The sequence below is a fragment of the Cornus florida genome, unplaced genomic scaffold, assembly GCF_030987335.1.
Source record: "Cornus florida cultivar Cherokee Brave unplaced genomic scaffold, ASM3098733v1 CherokeeBrave_3.0.0_Hap2_Chr05, whole genome shotgun sequence".
In the NCBI taxonomy this organism is placed as follows: Eukaryota; Viridiplantae; Streptophyta; class Magnoliopsida; order Cornales; family Cornaceae; genus Cornus; species Cornus florida.
The window spans coordinates 83,097,515-83,113,440 of record NW_026775575.1 but is presented as its reverse complement, the minus strand read 5'-3'; the positions used below and the strand labels follow the sequence as shown (position 1 = coordinate 83,113,440).

The 15,926-nt window shown below is 39.0% G+C and overlaps 2 protein-coding genes across 2 annotated transcripts; one reads left to right on the top strand and one right to left on the bottom strand.

The window, feature by feature from the left end:
• Positions 1-20: 20 nt before the first annotated feature.
• On the top strand, positions 21-8,954 carry LOC132307229 (ferritin-3, chloroplastic-like). The gene is made up of 8 exons (XM_059804930.1): positions 21-426; positions 5,807-5,890; positions 5,980-6,040; positions 6,181-6,268; positions 7,911-7,972; positions 8,194-8,259; positions 8,470-8,533; positions 8,690-8,954. Exons 1-8 carry the CDS (start codon positions 86-88, stop codon positions 8,737-8,739), a joined length of 816 nt encoding a protein of 271 aa, XP_059660913.1. The 5' UTR covers positions 21-85; the 3' UTR covers positions 8,740-8,954.
• Positions 8,955-11,462: 2,508 nt separating this feature from the next.
• LOC132307228 (small ribosomal subunit protein eS4z-like) lies at positions 11,463-14,419 on the bottom strand. The gene is made up of 5 exons (XM_059804929.1): positions 14,297-14,419; positions 13,156-13,233; positions 12,876-13,056; positions 12,654-12,751; positions 11,463-12,184 (listed from the first exon to the last, which is right to left on the bottom strand). The coding sequence occupies exons 1-5, from the start codon at positions 14,297-14,299 to the stop codon at positions 11,750-11,752; spliced, it is 795 nt and encodes a 264-aa protein (XP_059660912.1). The 5' UTR covers positions 14,300-14,419; the 3' UTR covers positions 11,463-11,749.
• Positions 14,420-15,926: the final 1,507 nt, after the last annotated feature.

Genomic DNA, 15,926 nt, shown 5'->3' with positions numbered 1-15,926 from the left:
CATCTCTATATATATCTCGGCTCTATATGCACCCATCACCTCCATTTCCGTATATCTCCGACTCTTTCGATTACCAAAACAAACAATGCTCCTCAGGTCTCCTTCCCCTTCCTTCTCTCCCTTAAACCTAGAGAGAGAAAACCACCACAGGCGGCTTCTATCTTCCTATGCTTCGGCATTCAATGGTTCGCAGAACTCGTATGGTTCGTTGGCTGTGCGATCGTCGACGACACAGAGGAATGTAGGTCACAGACTCGTGATTCACGCAAAGAAGGAAGTGAATAGTCGGCCATTTCTGGACATCGTGTTCGAGCCTTTCGAAGAAGTGAAGAAGGAGCTCCTCCTCGTTCCGACTGTTCCTCAAGCGTCGCTTGCTCGCCAAAAGTACTCCGATGAGGTCGAGGCGGCCATCAACGAACAGATCAAGTGCGTTCTGTTTTGCTCTCTCTCTATATATTTATGTATATATGCATGTGTTTATATGTCCATTTATGCTGGTTATTGAAAATGATATTTGTGTCTCTGTTTTGGAGAGCGACTAGAGCTAGCTTATTTGTGATTCCGTATTTTTTTGTTCCTTCCGTTTGGCTGATGAGAAAATTGCGATTTTTTTTTTTTTTTTTTTTTTTTTTTTTTTTTTTTTCTATATTTGTGTCATTTATGCTGGTTATTGAAAATGATATTTGTATATTTGTGTCTCTGCCCGCAAGAAATTTTTTTATCTGTACAGCAAGTGTTAATAAATGATTTTGTATTCCTTCCCTTTGGTTGATGATAAAATGAAAATACAAGTAACAAACTTCTTACATTGTTTATGCTTTTTTGTAAATGGAAAAATTAATTCAAATACGCAATTATTTTTGGTAGGCTGAGATGGCTACAGTTTTCGGCTTTATACATCATCATCCTTGCCTTTATCCTACAGAGATGGGGCTCTTTTTCCATTCCTTCTATTATACACCATGTCTGTAGTTTGCTATGACACCAAGGTATACTAATCAACCTAGAATCAAGGTGGTTGATTTATATCTTTACAAATGTCCACTCTTAAATATAGATTTTTCAAATAATTATTAATTATTTCATCCCATGTGAGTTTTGGTCGGCCTCTTTGTCGCTTACCTTCTATACAAACCACTCTTCCTCTTTTTATAAGTGCATGACCTACATTGGATATGGTCATACCACCTATGTCTACTTTCCTTAATTTTATCATTTATAAATGTTATACCTAGTGTTCCCCTCACTCGTTTCCTATCATCCAACGTAGCATTCTCATTCCTGCTACATGAATGCGTTGTATTTGTGTGTCTTTCTCAATGCCGAACACTCCCGCTTCCTACAACATTGCCACCTGGTAACCGTTCTATGGAATTTTCCTTTTAGCTTATTTGGTACTCATTTGTCACAAAGGATACCACTATGTCACGGGCTTAGAGTTTCAGCACCGCTCTAGCTGCTCCCGTGCGGCACCAAGACGTTGCTTTCACTCTCGCAAGTACTTGGTCAGCCTAACTCCCGTGCACACCTTAGCCAACACACTCCCCTCGTGCGCTTACTAGTGTTGTAGTTGCCCTTGCCCTCTCCTCACTTGGCTTGCACACTCACACACACTAAGGCACTTAAGTTGGCAAGGAAAGAACACTTCTATTACTTCAAAGAATACTTTGTACAAGGCTAACACTCAAGCTCTCTACAAGGCTCTCAAGACTCACTCTAGGACTTGTTGTTTGCAAAATGAAGTCCTACTCCTATTTATAGGCATCCCCATCCCTAATGGATGGCTAGGATGCATTCTAACCAACGGTGGAGATTGATTATCTAGAATCTTCTTCCACCTTCTACACATCTCCATACATATCTACAACATTCTAGAACCCTCCATACTACTCCACACAATTCTGGAGAATTCTAGAACCTTCCACACACTTCTATACTACACATATCTAGAATCTTCCACACAACTCTAGACTACTCCGGAAGACTCTAGAAACTCCACTTGCCATGCAGTTGCCATGCAGCGTCCTCCTTAGCGTCTGCGTGTCACCTGCGTGGTACAACCTCCATAGGCGGGGCGTGACATTCTCCCCCACCCATTTCCGTGACGCCCTCGTCACGGTTTCTTCAACTGACCCAGCCTCTTGCAGGTCATCAGCACTTGCGCATATGTCCTTGGCCCAAACGTACGAGCGCCCTTCGGGAGATGTGAAGTCCTCACGAGCTCCATCGTGTTGACTGCCACCTCTGGACTCTCCTTCCTGCCCACGAGCGGCACCATGTATGCGGCCTTGCCTTCCTCGCCTCCAAGTATCATCAACGCACCAAGGCATGGTAGTGGCGCGGCGTTGTTCCTGTCCATGAACTCCAGCCCCAGCACCATGTCATGGTCGTCCATCTCCGCAACTTGGAAGTCGGCCTTGCCCTTCCATCCTTGCAAGCATAGCTCCACCTCTTTGCACACTCTACTCACGCGTGCCTCCTCGGAGTTGACGGCCTTGATCCATCCCTCCGTCTTGCGCATCTCCAAGCCAAGTCGTTGCGCCTCCTCTGGGGTAATGAAGTTGTGTGTGGCGCCCGTGTCCACCAACGCTTGCACGGCTTTGCCACCAACCTGCGCATCCACATAGCGCACCCCAGCTACTTTCTTCGCCTTACCCTTTTTCTTGGTGTCATGCGCCATGCTACTCAGCATCTGCATAGCCCCCATGCACCTGTCTTCGTCGCTGCCCGTATCATCCACCTTGCCCTTACCCTTATCGTTCACAAGGGCGCTCATGGTCTTCTTGTTGGGGCAGTGTCGCAATATGTGCGGCCCTTCGCACAAGTAGCACTTCGGCTCCCACTTGCCCTTATCGCGGCGCTCCCATTTGCCACTAGCCTTGGACCTCTCTCCATGGTCCTTGCCCTTATCATGGCGTGGGCGTCTCTCCTCATCGCTGTGCTCATCATCACTAGACTTGGGCGAGCCCCGTTTCTTGAAGCGTCGGTCTCCCCCACCTTTGCCGTGGTCCCTCCTGGGAGACGTGGCCCTCTTGTCATCGCGCCTAAAGTCTTCGAGGCGCTCCGCTATAGCCATTGCGGATGCCAAGTCTCTAGGCTCCCTCCTCCTTAGCTCCGTGGCCACCCAAGACTGCAGCCCATCTATGAACAAGCACACGCGTTGCCGCTCCGGCATTTCTGGGATCTCCAGCATCAAATTGGAGTACTCCTTCACATACTCCCTTATGCTGCCCTTCTGCTTCAAGCGCCTTAGGTTGATCATGGCCAGGTCCTCAACGCACTCAGGGTAGAACTGCCTCTTGAGTTGCCTCTTGAACTCCTCCCATGTGTCAACTGCTCTTGCGCCTCTACCAGTGAAGCGCTGCCTCCACCATAGAGCGGCGGTGTCTGTGAGGTACATAGTGCCTGTCTGCACCTTCTCCTCATCATCCTCGATCTCCATGCACTCGAAGTACCGCTCCATGTGCCAAAAGAAGTTGTCAATCTGGCGCGCATTCCTTGCCCCATCGTACTCCTTGGGCTCCGGCGCCTTCTTCTTCCTTGGCTTCACCACGACCTCGCGCGCCTGGGAGAACTCCTTCTTGCACTCGGCAATCTCCACGCGCAAGTCGTCTACCAAATCATGCAAGTCCCTTTCTTTCTCTTGCGCCTTGTTGGCGATGCCATCAATCAGCTCGTAGAGCTCCGCCATCCTTCTCTCGAGCCTATTAAACTTGGTCTCCGTGTAGACCAAGTGTGTGGCAAGCTTCTCCTCCACGCTCTGCTCTAAGATGTGGACTTGGTGGTCTCCTCCGCTAGCCATGTCTACTCCAACAAAGCTCCCTTGACGAACCTGCTCTGATACCAACTGTCACGGGCTTAGAGTTTCAGCACCACTCTAGCTGCTCCCGTGCGGCACCAAGACGTTGCTTTCACTCTCGCAAGTACTTGGTCAGCCTAACTCCCGTGCACACCTTAGCCAACACACTCCCCTCGTGCGCTTACTAGTGTTGTAGTTGCCCTCGCCCTCTCCTCACTTGGCTTGCACACTCACACACACTAAGGCACTTAAGTTGGCAAGGAAAGAACACTTCTATTACTCCAAAGAATGCTTTGTACAAGGCTCAACACACTCACACACACTAAGGCACTTAAGTTGGCAAGGAAAGAACACTTCTATTACTCCAAAGAATGCTTTGTACAAGGCTCAAGCCTTGTACAAAGCATTCTTTGGAGTAATAGAAGTGTTCTTTCCTTGCCAACTTAAGTGCCTTAGTGTGTGTGAGTGTGCAAGCCAAGTGAGGAGAGGGCGAGGGCAACTACAACACTAGTAAGCGCACGAGGGGAGTGTGTTGGCTAAGGTGTGCACGGGAGTTAGGCTGACCAAGTACTTGCGAGAGTGAAAGCAACGTCTTGGTGCCGCACGGGAGCAGCTAGAGTGGTGCTGAAACTCTAAGCCCGTGACAACTAGCTTGCCTCCATTTTACCCATTTGGCTCCAATCGGATTTACTACATCACCATCTATCTCCCCATCTTGTTGTAGTATTGATCCTAGGTACCGGAAATAGTTCTTTTGAGTGATTATTTGGTCTTGAAGTATGATATTTATATTGTCATCGATTTCTACTTCATCAAATTTACATGCCATATATTCCGTTTTAGTTTTATTAATTCTTAGGCCCCATGACTCTAATGCTTTTCATCGTGTTTCTAATTTTGTTGCTAAGGCTTCCTTAGATTTATGTATTAGGACTATGTCATCCGCAAATAACATACACCATCACCATGGGATGTTTTCTTGAATATCTTTCGTTTTTTCGGCTAATATTATCGCAAATAAGCATATGGACTCAACACCAATCCTTGGTGCAGTGTCCCACCTTTATAGAGAAATCACTAGTTTTCCCGTATATAGTGTTAACTCTGGTCAAGTTCTCACTATACATGTCTTGAATAGATTTATAAGTTTTATAGGTACTTGTTTTCTTTTGTAGAGCCCACCAAATTTTGTCCCTTGGCACTCTATCATATGCCTTCTCCAAATGTATGAAAAACCATATGCAAGTCTTTTTGCTTGCCCCTATGCTCTCCTATTGGTTGTCTTGTCAAATATATGGCTTCTATAGTGGATCTACCCGGCACAAATCCGAATTGGTTATCGGATATTGATGTTTCTTTCCTTAGTCTTTGCCTGATTATTCTTTCCCATAATTTCATTGCGTGACTCATTAATTTAATTCCTTTATACTTTCCACAATTTTGTATATCACCTTTATTCTTATAGATTGGTACTATTGTGTTTTTCTTCCACTCACTTGGCATCATTTTTTTCTTCTCTTAAAATTTTGTTAAACAACTTTGTTAACCATACAATGCCTATCTTACCTAAAATTCTCCAAGCCCCTATAGGTATGTTATATGGTCCTACAGCTTTATCTGGTTCTGCTTTATTCATATCCAAAATACTGAAGAAAGTTAAGGTTTAAACTTCTACTTATTTTCTTTTGGCATGTTTTCGCAAAAAACAAAAAGATTCATGCTTGAAGCTCCCGGTGTTTTTTATGTGTTTCCATTTCCTCTATTTATTCCTTGTACAGATTCATTTTCTAGATATATTCAGTATTGATATGTTTATAGACACAATATTCTTCCATACTTGTTCTTAAGCAGTTTCTGTTTGCTCTTTTCTTAATGTAAAATTGACTTCTTGGGTTTTCTCTCACTCTTAATTATAGTGACATTACTTCCCCTATTCTTCATTCCCCGTAATGTTTATGTTTTCCATATATTTATAATCGTCTAATATCTCTATTTGATGAATGACAGTGTGGAATACAATGTCTCCTATGTGTATCACGCCATGTATGCCTACTTTGACAGGGACAATGTTGCTCTCAAAGGCCTTGCTAAGTAATATTTTGGATCCCAAAAGACCTATCATTTTTTGTTGGTGTGGTTATATATGTTTGTGCTGATTTGATTTGTTTGACTACAAATAGGTTTTTCAAGGAGTCTAGTCAGGAAGAAAGGCAGCATGCTGAGAAATTTATGGAATATCAGGTTTTTGCTACAATATGGTTTCTCTTTATATAAATATATATCCTCCTTTCTCAATAGTTTCAATCAGTTTCAGAGTTGGTAATTACTTGTGCATTTAATTTGTATTCTAATTTTTTTTAAAAACCTTTTTTGTCATTCAGAATAAAAGAGGAGGAAAAGTGAAGCTACAGTCTATGCTCATGCCCGTGTCTGACTTTGATCACATTGAGAAGGGAGATGCATTGTATGGTATGTTTGAGTAGCCACTTTATTGCTTTACAGATCAATGTACATGCCTTGCTGAAAAATTCTGTGCAATTACGATATGGTCATCACCCCCGTGGGTTTTTTTTTTTTTTTTAAAAAAAAAAAAAACCTTGGTGAACATGAAAATGTGTTTGTGGGACTTTGTACCTTCTTAAACGGCACACTTGTTCCAAGATGTTATACATATGCATTTGATGTCAACAGCATTGCATGTGTTATCAGGTATTCAGGTGTATTGCACTGAATCAACTGATGTATATATATAATGATATTTGCTCAAGTAGCAACCTCATTTGGCTCCTATTGTTTTGTCTGGGAGTTAACACAAGATGCATTTTTTCATTCGTGATTTCATGCGTGTCTATCATCTTACTTAATCGTTATGCCTATGAAGTGTTCAAAGTCTTATCTTTAACACAATGATCCCGTACTCGGGAGGAGAGTAAAAAGTCGAATCTTTATGTGCGTGTGTAAATATATATATAGTAGGATTTTAAATTTTCCCCATCCAATGCCACCCAATCAAATATGGCCCTAAGCTTTGTGCTTTACCTATCCTCTTATAGAAGCTGTAAAAGTAAAAAAAGACTTGAATTTTAAAAACATGGTCTGCTCATAGAACTGTCCAAGTTATCTAATATCAAAATTGCAACAGTATTAGCAATCCACACAAAGAAAGATCCTTTAAAGGCAATTTAAAGGATGACATAACTCCTTACTGAATGCTTCTATCAGGTATCCAGTCTAACACGGAGAAATTATACATACAAGATCTCATGAAAACATCCACAGAATCCAGCCTCAATTCTGAAGATCTCTAAAAACTACGGTACTTTGTTCTCCAAGAAAAAACCTGACATTAGCAGATACACGTGCCCTTCCCTTCAAGGCAGTTCTCAAATGATTCAGAAGTATAACCCCCAAGGGTACCTCTCCGCATATTGCGCCAAATCATACCCTATGGCAATCATTCGCTAACATTGCATTCTCTTTTGGTTTTTCTTTTTAAAGGGGCAAGTGTTAGTAATATAAATACCCGAGTTGCACTTCCTTTAAGAGTTTTAACTTTTAGAGCAGTTGATTGTTAGCATTTTATGGCAAATAGGTCCAATGTTATAATTCCTAACACCTTCCTTCCAATTAGTATTTATATTTCTCTCACTTATGAAGGAGAGTTTGACCACACACGAGGAGGTGTATTTTATGATATAATTATTTTAGCTATATATACTCTTATCAGTTTAAGCTTTCAGAGCAATTAGTCATTAACAATAAGTAAACATTGAATAAACACAGATGATACACATATTTGACTTTATGATTTTATAAATACATGTAAAAATGTAGTTAACGTTGTTCTGCATTGATGAACATATTTACAATAATCTTGACTTCAGGTACGCACGTGTCTTACGTGTCTTGCACTTATATTAGATGACAGTAATAATAAATCAATGGAAAAATAAAGGTTCAAATCTTGTGAAAGTCTGTCTAAAGCACTTTGGTTTATTTCTCCAATCACTAAGAGAATAAGCTTGGCTTTGCTAGCGTTATTGATCTTTTTTGAAGTCATGTGTCTGTTTTATCATTGACATGGTACTAAAATTTTGCCATTTTTATCCAGCAATGGAACTTGTGTTGTCCCTGGAAAAGTTAACAAATGAGAAACTTCTGAATTTACATAAGGTAAAAAGCTTTATCTTCTCATTTTTAAGTCTTCCTTTTCCGTTTTCCTTTTCACCGTGGAGGATATGTGTACTTTTTTTCTTTTTTTTTTTAATTGGTTATTCTGTGTCTCAAACACCATGTTTTCTTTAACCAATATGTTTTAAGCTGGTATTATGGATACACCATTTGCATACTGGCAATGTTCTTCTAATATATTATCTTTCTTGAATATATTACAGATAGCTGATCAGAACAACGATGTGCAGCTAGTTGATTTTATTGAGAGCGAGTTCTTGGTAGAGCAGGTGGAGAACTGCTCTCTCTCTCTCCCCCCTAAATTTTCCTCTCTTTTTTTTTTTTTATTTTTATAATTTTCCTTTTGTACGTTTTCTTAATAATTTTATTCAAACCTAAATATTTGTAAGTGGGACTTCAGAGATTTCTCGTGGAAGAATCCAAGCAAATGATTTGGGTAATTTGTTCCTTCGCAGCTAATTTTTTTTTCCTGGATTTAGGTTGAAGCCATCAAGAAGATATCAGAATATGTTGCTCAGCTGCGAAGGGTTGGCAAAGGCCATGGTAATTCTTCATCCCCTTGCCATCCAATTTACTTCATCCTATTTTCCTTGGCATTAATTTTCATCAATCCTTAATACACCGGTAAATTCTTTCGTTCATATTTTGACAACTCATCTTCTTGACACTAAAGTTTGCTTTGCGTTTGTCAATTTGCAGGTGCCTGGCACTTCGACCAGATGCTCCTTAATGATGTGGTTGCTGCATGATTTAGAAATCCAGGCATTGTTCGTTCGATATGTTTTCAAAAATGAGTTTCATGGATTAGTTAGTTGGCAAAACTTTGCTCCATCCTTGCAATCATTTTTAAGGTTGGAGCATTATAGTTCTTTGTTTGAGTGAAGTATTTTGATGTTAGACGGTTATTGGCTGGCTTGTTTTTCGCCAAGAAGCTGAGCAAAATTCATGAGACTGTTTTAGCAAACTAATTATCTATGAAAAAGTTTCTGCTGTGTGCTCTTGTGCTTGGAAATCAAATCACGTGTATTAATTGTTTGCGTGCTCCTATTATATCTGAAGCAGACTTAGCAAGATGAGATCATATGCCATGAGAAGGTAAATCGTGAGACATGAGAACACCCAGCACCCAGCGAACTTTGTTAGGTAAGCCGTACAGGAAGCACTGTACCGTTGGAGCTAGTAATCAGCAACTGCTGATGAGGAATCATAATGTCCACAACATTCAATAGATTGGTGCAGTTCAAGCAATTGCGCTGTTTAATACAACAAAATACATCGGTCTCTAGCAAAAACTTTTTGTTGTGTGTTTTTTTGTTTGCCTTTTTCTTTCCCCTTATCTTTTTATTGAAGAAAATGAGACTGAACAATGGGGGCCAAAAGGCACACAAGCAGAAAAATTAGTGAAACAACACAACCAACTCTAAAGAAAAGCAAACACCGTAAGAGGGATAGCAGCAAGCAAAAGCCTGAGGTCAGCTGCAGAGAAGCAGATGGCTAGTCAGGACGCTTCCTAGGAGGCCTGATCTCACTGTGCTGGGAAGGGACCATAAAGCTGCAATGATTCTACTGGCTTTGCAATCTTTGAAGGATACAAAGCTAAGCTTGAGTCGAATCTGATTCATGATATCCTTGATCAGAACCTGAGGGGTCGTCGATTTGTTTCTAAAAGTTCTATTATTCCTCTCCCTCCAAATGCCATACACAACCTGTAAAAGCAAGCTTATTGGAGAGAAATCTAGGACTACCATCCCAGTTTGAAGAAAGCCAAAGAATGAGGTTCTTCCGGTTTGGGAAGGGGGTGAAAGCTGCAGTGAGCTAAAAAGTGTTTCCAAATCTGACTATAGAAGGTGCATTGAAAGAAGAGGTGAAAGTGACTTCCCCAGTCAGAAAGGTAACGGGTGCAAGCATTAGGAATGCAATGAGGGTGGCAAGTTTTTCTTGGACAACCATCCAAAGCATAAAGTTCTGCTTTGGGATGCATGGTTTGAACTGGACTATGTCTCCAATGGGTGTCAGGAGGTTCAGATGGATTGGAGAGTATGGGAAAGGGAGATGGTACCCGGTGAATAGAGTCTTCACTGGGAAGATTGAATGGAGGCATAGTTGAATGGTCTTTGAGTTCAGGGATTAGCCTAGCTAGACTGTTTGGGATGGGCATTGTCCATTCTAAATGATGGAGCTGACCATGTTGAACCTACCAGTAGAGGTAGTAGAGGTGGTCAAGGCTAAAGGTCTGAGTTGATGCGAGTGGTCAACCAAAAAGATGTCTTCTCCCCATTGCCCAACTTGTGAGAGAGGAGAGGCCTTGCAAGGGTTCTCATTTGAAGGAGCTTTCTCCATGTCTAAGAACAGGAAGCTGGACATATGATTTTCCAAGTGGCAAGAATCATTGAGAAGATGACCTGTATGTGGTCAACAGGCCTTTAAAACCCCCCTAAAGGCAATCTAGGCAAACCTTTTTGATGCTTACTCTTACTTTTGTTTTCCCTTTGCCTATCATGAAGAAATCCATAATAGGGCCAGCTGAATTAACATTAAAGCTAGAAGAATGGCTTTTATAAGCTTCAATGGTGTCTTCCTCCACCTCTATCTCATTCCTGCCATTTGAAGTTTTATAAGGAGATGATGGCACCTCTAGCTGTTCAGTTTGCTACAAGCAGTAAACTTTTTTTCCTGCTACAAGCGAGGATGCGCTTGGATATGAGCAAGATTCTCTACCAACATATCGACCCACAAGCAACTGTTGCATTTTGGCCTATGCCAAACTTCCAAGCAAGATTCTCTACCAACATATCGACCCACAAGCAACTGTTGCATTTTGGCCTATGCCAAACTTACCCGCCATCTGAGTAAAGGACTAATACACTTACCAGAACTGTGATTCACAATTTTATGAATCAATATTCCCAAAGTGGACATTTATTTTGGGACAGAAGGAGTAGCAGATTGTTCCCAATGAATTTTCAGGACTTACAAAGGCTTTACCAGAAAGCTTCAGATTTGAGAACAACTCAACCATTTCCAACATCATTATCAGCACAAGGGAGAAGAAATGACAGAATCCTAAATGTGGCCCCTATGAACACATTAACGATCTAATCATAAGATCAGATAGGTTATAAACCTAAGCCAATTCTAAAACTGATGGTACTAACACGTCAAATGAAGCACCCAGGGAAAAAAATGTCAAATGAAGCTGAAAGAGATGTAAAGCTAAGGACAACGACGTCCAAATAGCAGCAAATAAAACACCACCAGAAAAAAAATTACAGGTATTTGGATACCAGTGTTAAACATCGTGAGCACCTTCTCCCATAATACCAAAATGCTAAAGGACATAAAAATGGTGGATGCTCTTGATGCTATATGGCCACATAAGAGAACTATAAGTATTCATTATTGGCTGATGCCATTGGATATATAGAGATGATCCACCTGTTTAATGCTGGAAATGCAATGCACTTGCACAGGGTTTAACATCACCAAATAGAACAAAAGTTTCTAAATTCGAAAATTGTCTCAATCCAACAATGAATGCATTATCTTTAACCTAGTAATGCAAGTACTTGAATAAAGTAATGCAAGTACTTGAATAGTCAGTGATGGGACGGAAAAAGAGAACAGTACCATAAGCCAAAATCAAAACATGAACCTTTGAGCAAAAGCAAACAAACAGAAGGGTCAAAATGTAAAAACTGATCCCATCATAGTAACTCACATCAAACTATAACAGAAAGATGGACACATGCCACATAACAATCAAGCAGTTGTAGCTGCTTGGGCTGCAAGTCTCTTCCGTGCCTCCTCAATAATAGTCAACTTGATGCCTTTTCCCTTGGGCAGAGAGATCCATGGCCTCGTGCCTTTGCCAATCGTGAAAACATTTCCCAAACGGGTAGCAAACTCATGACCAGTGGCATCCTGGACGTGGATGGTCTCAAAGCTCCCCTTATGTTTCTCCCTGTTCTTGATGACCCCAACTCGTCCCCTGTTCCTTCCGCCTGTCACCATGACAATATTCCCAACATCAAATTTAATGAAATCAGTAATCTTGTTGGTCTCCAAGTCCAATTTGATGGTATCGTTGGCTTTAATGAGAGGATCTGGGTAGCGGATGGTTCGTCCATCATAAGTGTTGATGTATGGAATTCCTTTCTGTCCAAACTGCACAGAGCGTACCTTGCAGAGCTTAAACTGCAAGAGGAGATACACAATGAATCAGATACAATCAACTAAAAACTATGAAATTCCAAATGTTGCAAATGTTGGAACCCAACGAAGAAAGTGTTCACATAATTCAGATCCACAAGTCCCACCATTCCATTGACTAAATAAAAAAGGGGGTCATGCCATTAAACAGCCATTTTGTTTTAATGTTTATTTTCTCATTTGAGTGTAATATCATATTTTGAACTGTACAAAACGTAACTAGAATAACATAACTGTAATCAGTTACTTAAATTATTTGTCATAACCAGATCCGCATAACAATCCTGCTGGTGCATTTTGCTAAATTACACATGCTGTAACAATCTGCTCTAAAAATATGATGTCATCCAAAAACAAACTTCAAAAAGAAATATTTTACTACTGTAGAAAGGTATGTTATCTCCTTGGAATAAAAGAACAAACAAGCAGAAGTAAGTACAAAACACAGACTAACCTTAGCCTCTTCATCCCTTATTGAGTGGAGGCGAAATCGACCCTTTGTATCATAAAGAAGACGGAAATTATCATTTGCTTTTGGAATTGATACAACATCTTGAAATTGAGAGGACAACGCAAAAATATTAGTACATTATTCATAATTCAACCAGATTTACTTCACAGAAGAGAGATTGTAATTTATATGTGCACAAAATATAGTCGAATCATGTGTGCATACCCATGAAGCCTGCGGGGTAGGTCTTATCTGTCCTAACCTTGGAATCAACCAGAACATGCCGTTGCATCAAAATGGCAACGACCTCACGATATGTGAGAGCATACTTTCGTCTGTTCCGCAGGATAAGGATCAAAGGCAAGCATTCCCTGGATTTATGAGGTCCAGATGATGGCTTGGGGGCCTGCGCAAAAGAAATAGAAAATAAAAACAATTAAATAGGAAAATGCATAAGTACTTCGCAATAAATAACAAATGACGCCATGTGGCATGCTTTACTTACAAATGCTCCACCAAGTTTGTCAAGCATCCAATGCTTTGGGGCATTCAGCCTCTTCAAATGTTTTTTCAACCCACGTGCCTGTTTATCATCAAATATAGTATTTATCAACAACATAATAACCAAGGCAGGAAAAAATGCACATAACATTATAATTATATATTTTGGTGAGCAATTGAAGTTATAGTAAACTATACAAAGATAACAGCATGGCTTACATCACAGGGAAAAAAAGAAAAACAGATAAATAATAAACAATCTACCGAGTAAATTATATTGCCTCCAACCACTGACTCGGTAAACAAACCTGTAAGATGGGTCCTTTGTCAAAACTTCATGTAGTCCACCCATTTTCTTCAAGCACAGCTTTATGAGATTTAACTGGTCCAGTCATATTACAAATCAACTACCCCCATTAACCCAACATCAAATGAAATTCAATTTGAAATATGTGCCCTTTTGTGACTTCAGTTTTCCATTTCATGAAGAAAAAAAGATGAGCATTTTTTGTAAGGCTACATGAACCACACTTAAGGAAAACCTACCATGTCTTTAGTTGGTTCATCCACCAAATCATTAAAAGTAAAATGAAAAAAAGAAGAACGTTTCTTTGGTTCTCCAAATACACAGATACAGCAGCACATTTTTCACTCATAAAATTCAGTGTTTCCTTTGATATATTTATTTCAATGACACATTTTCAGTTTAATACAGTCACAATATCACTATCAACAGTGCAATGAAACATCAACCAGATAAAAAACAGAAGTTCAATAGAATCCTGATCAATCAAAACGTTGATCACAGACACATCAAACTAACCCAAAGGGCAATGAAACAGTTCAATTGCAGAATTTCGTTGTATCAATCACCATTAAACAACTAACAAGCATTGTAATTAATAAGAAACCCCAACACTTGAAATTCACAAATGTTTGAAGACTTAAAATTCACAAATGTTTGAAGTACCAACTGCAGATGTATGGCAGATATACATTATAATATAATGAAATCTATAGATATTAAATCCCTTAAATAATATAAGTCATTCAAAAACAAAGTTTTCACAAAATAATCAAATATATGAGTGAAATCATTACAATAAAATTTTTTAGCATCGAATGCGAAAAAAAATAAAACAAACCATGTTGTTTTCCGAGAGAAAGTAGTGGCCCTAGGTGTCGCCGCCACCGGCGATGCTGGTCCTCTGCTATTTACCTAGAGAGTGAGACGAATGGGCGACAACCGCTAAAACCCTAGATCAGTTATGTAGCATATAGTAGTAACTACATTTACCTCCCTTTTAGTTAGAGTTTATTACACTTATCATCCATGTATTTTAAGTAATTACATTTACCTCCTTTTTAAGCTGCGTGGACACATGTAATTGTTTCACTAAAGTGAGAGATGGCCAAACACTACTGTGGCAAAATTTTTAACTTCATATGACAAATATGGCATTAAAATTGTTGTAAAGACACTTTTATCTGATATTTATTGTGCGAATAAACAATTATACCCCAATTGACTACATTTCAGTTCATTTATTTTTATTTAGTTAGGGGTATAATTGTCTTTTTGTACAACAAAAAATGAAAAATATATATTCACTTCAATTTAATGAGCATATTTGTTATATGAAGGTAAAAAAAATTGACACATCAATGTTGATCATTACTGAAATTGATTACAAGGGTCTAATTGTTAATTTGTTACACGCATGTAATTAAAAGAAAGGTAATTACAATTATTCAAAACTTTTTTTTAATTTATATATTCAAAACACACGAGTGACAACTTATAAGTATAATAAACAGCTAAGAAAAAAACTATATATTTTGAATAGACTAATGTAATATGTAAGTATTCACCTAAAGACAAATTAAATTTTTTATAATAGAAAATTAATATTTCACCATTGAACAATGTACTAGTACTACATTGTTGATACATTGGGATACTCAATAATTTATCATAAGGTGTGATGCAATGTGATTCCATTGGGTCCTAAATAACTTAACTTTGATTTTTTTGTAAAAAGCTATTCGATAAAAAAAATTAGATTTTTTTTTAATTAATTGGGCATTGTAGTCGTTTGTACGCGTATGTTGTACACACATCCGAGTTTGTATAACACGAATAATTGTGACGTGTTTGGTGCACGATGTTCCGAGCACACAGAATACCTACTCATTTAGGTGGGATATGAATGAATTTACTAACTCAAGTAACTCGAACACCATCAAAAGAAAAGAAGAACGAAAAAATGCAAGCATGGACAAGATAATTAGATTTAAATTTTAGAGTAGAAATTTATTTTGGATGTAATTTAGACAAATATTTTATTAACTTGAAATAAAAGAAAACTTTATAATTTTTATACAAACTTAGATGGGATGGTGAGTCTTGACATATTAATAAAGTTGTTCTATTATAACTCGAATATCACAAATTAGTATCTTTGTAAAGTTGTGTACGTCTTATCATCTCCAAATCATCTAATACTAGTAAGTGAGTTTCCTACATTGGGCTATCTCTCTCTCTCTCTCTTCTTCCTATTCTTCTTCAATTCTTCTTTCATTTTTATTTTATTTTTATTACAGTATTAAGCTTACATATGATTTATATGAAACAAATTTAAAGTTGGATAAAAAATATTTTCCCCAATGAAGTTGGATAACTATCATTTGGTAGCACAATATTATTGGAAATCAATACTAACTTGTGACATAATAATTGTTTTAAAGGTTAGAAGTAAAATTATAATAAATGAT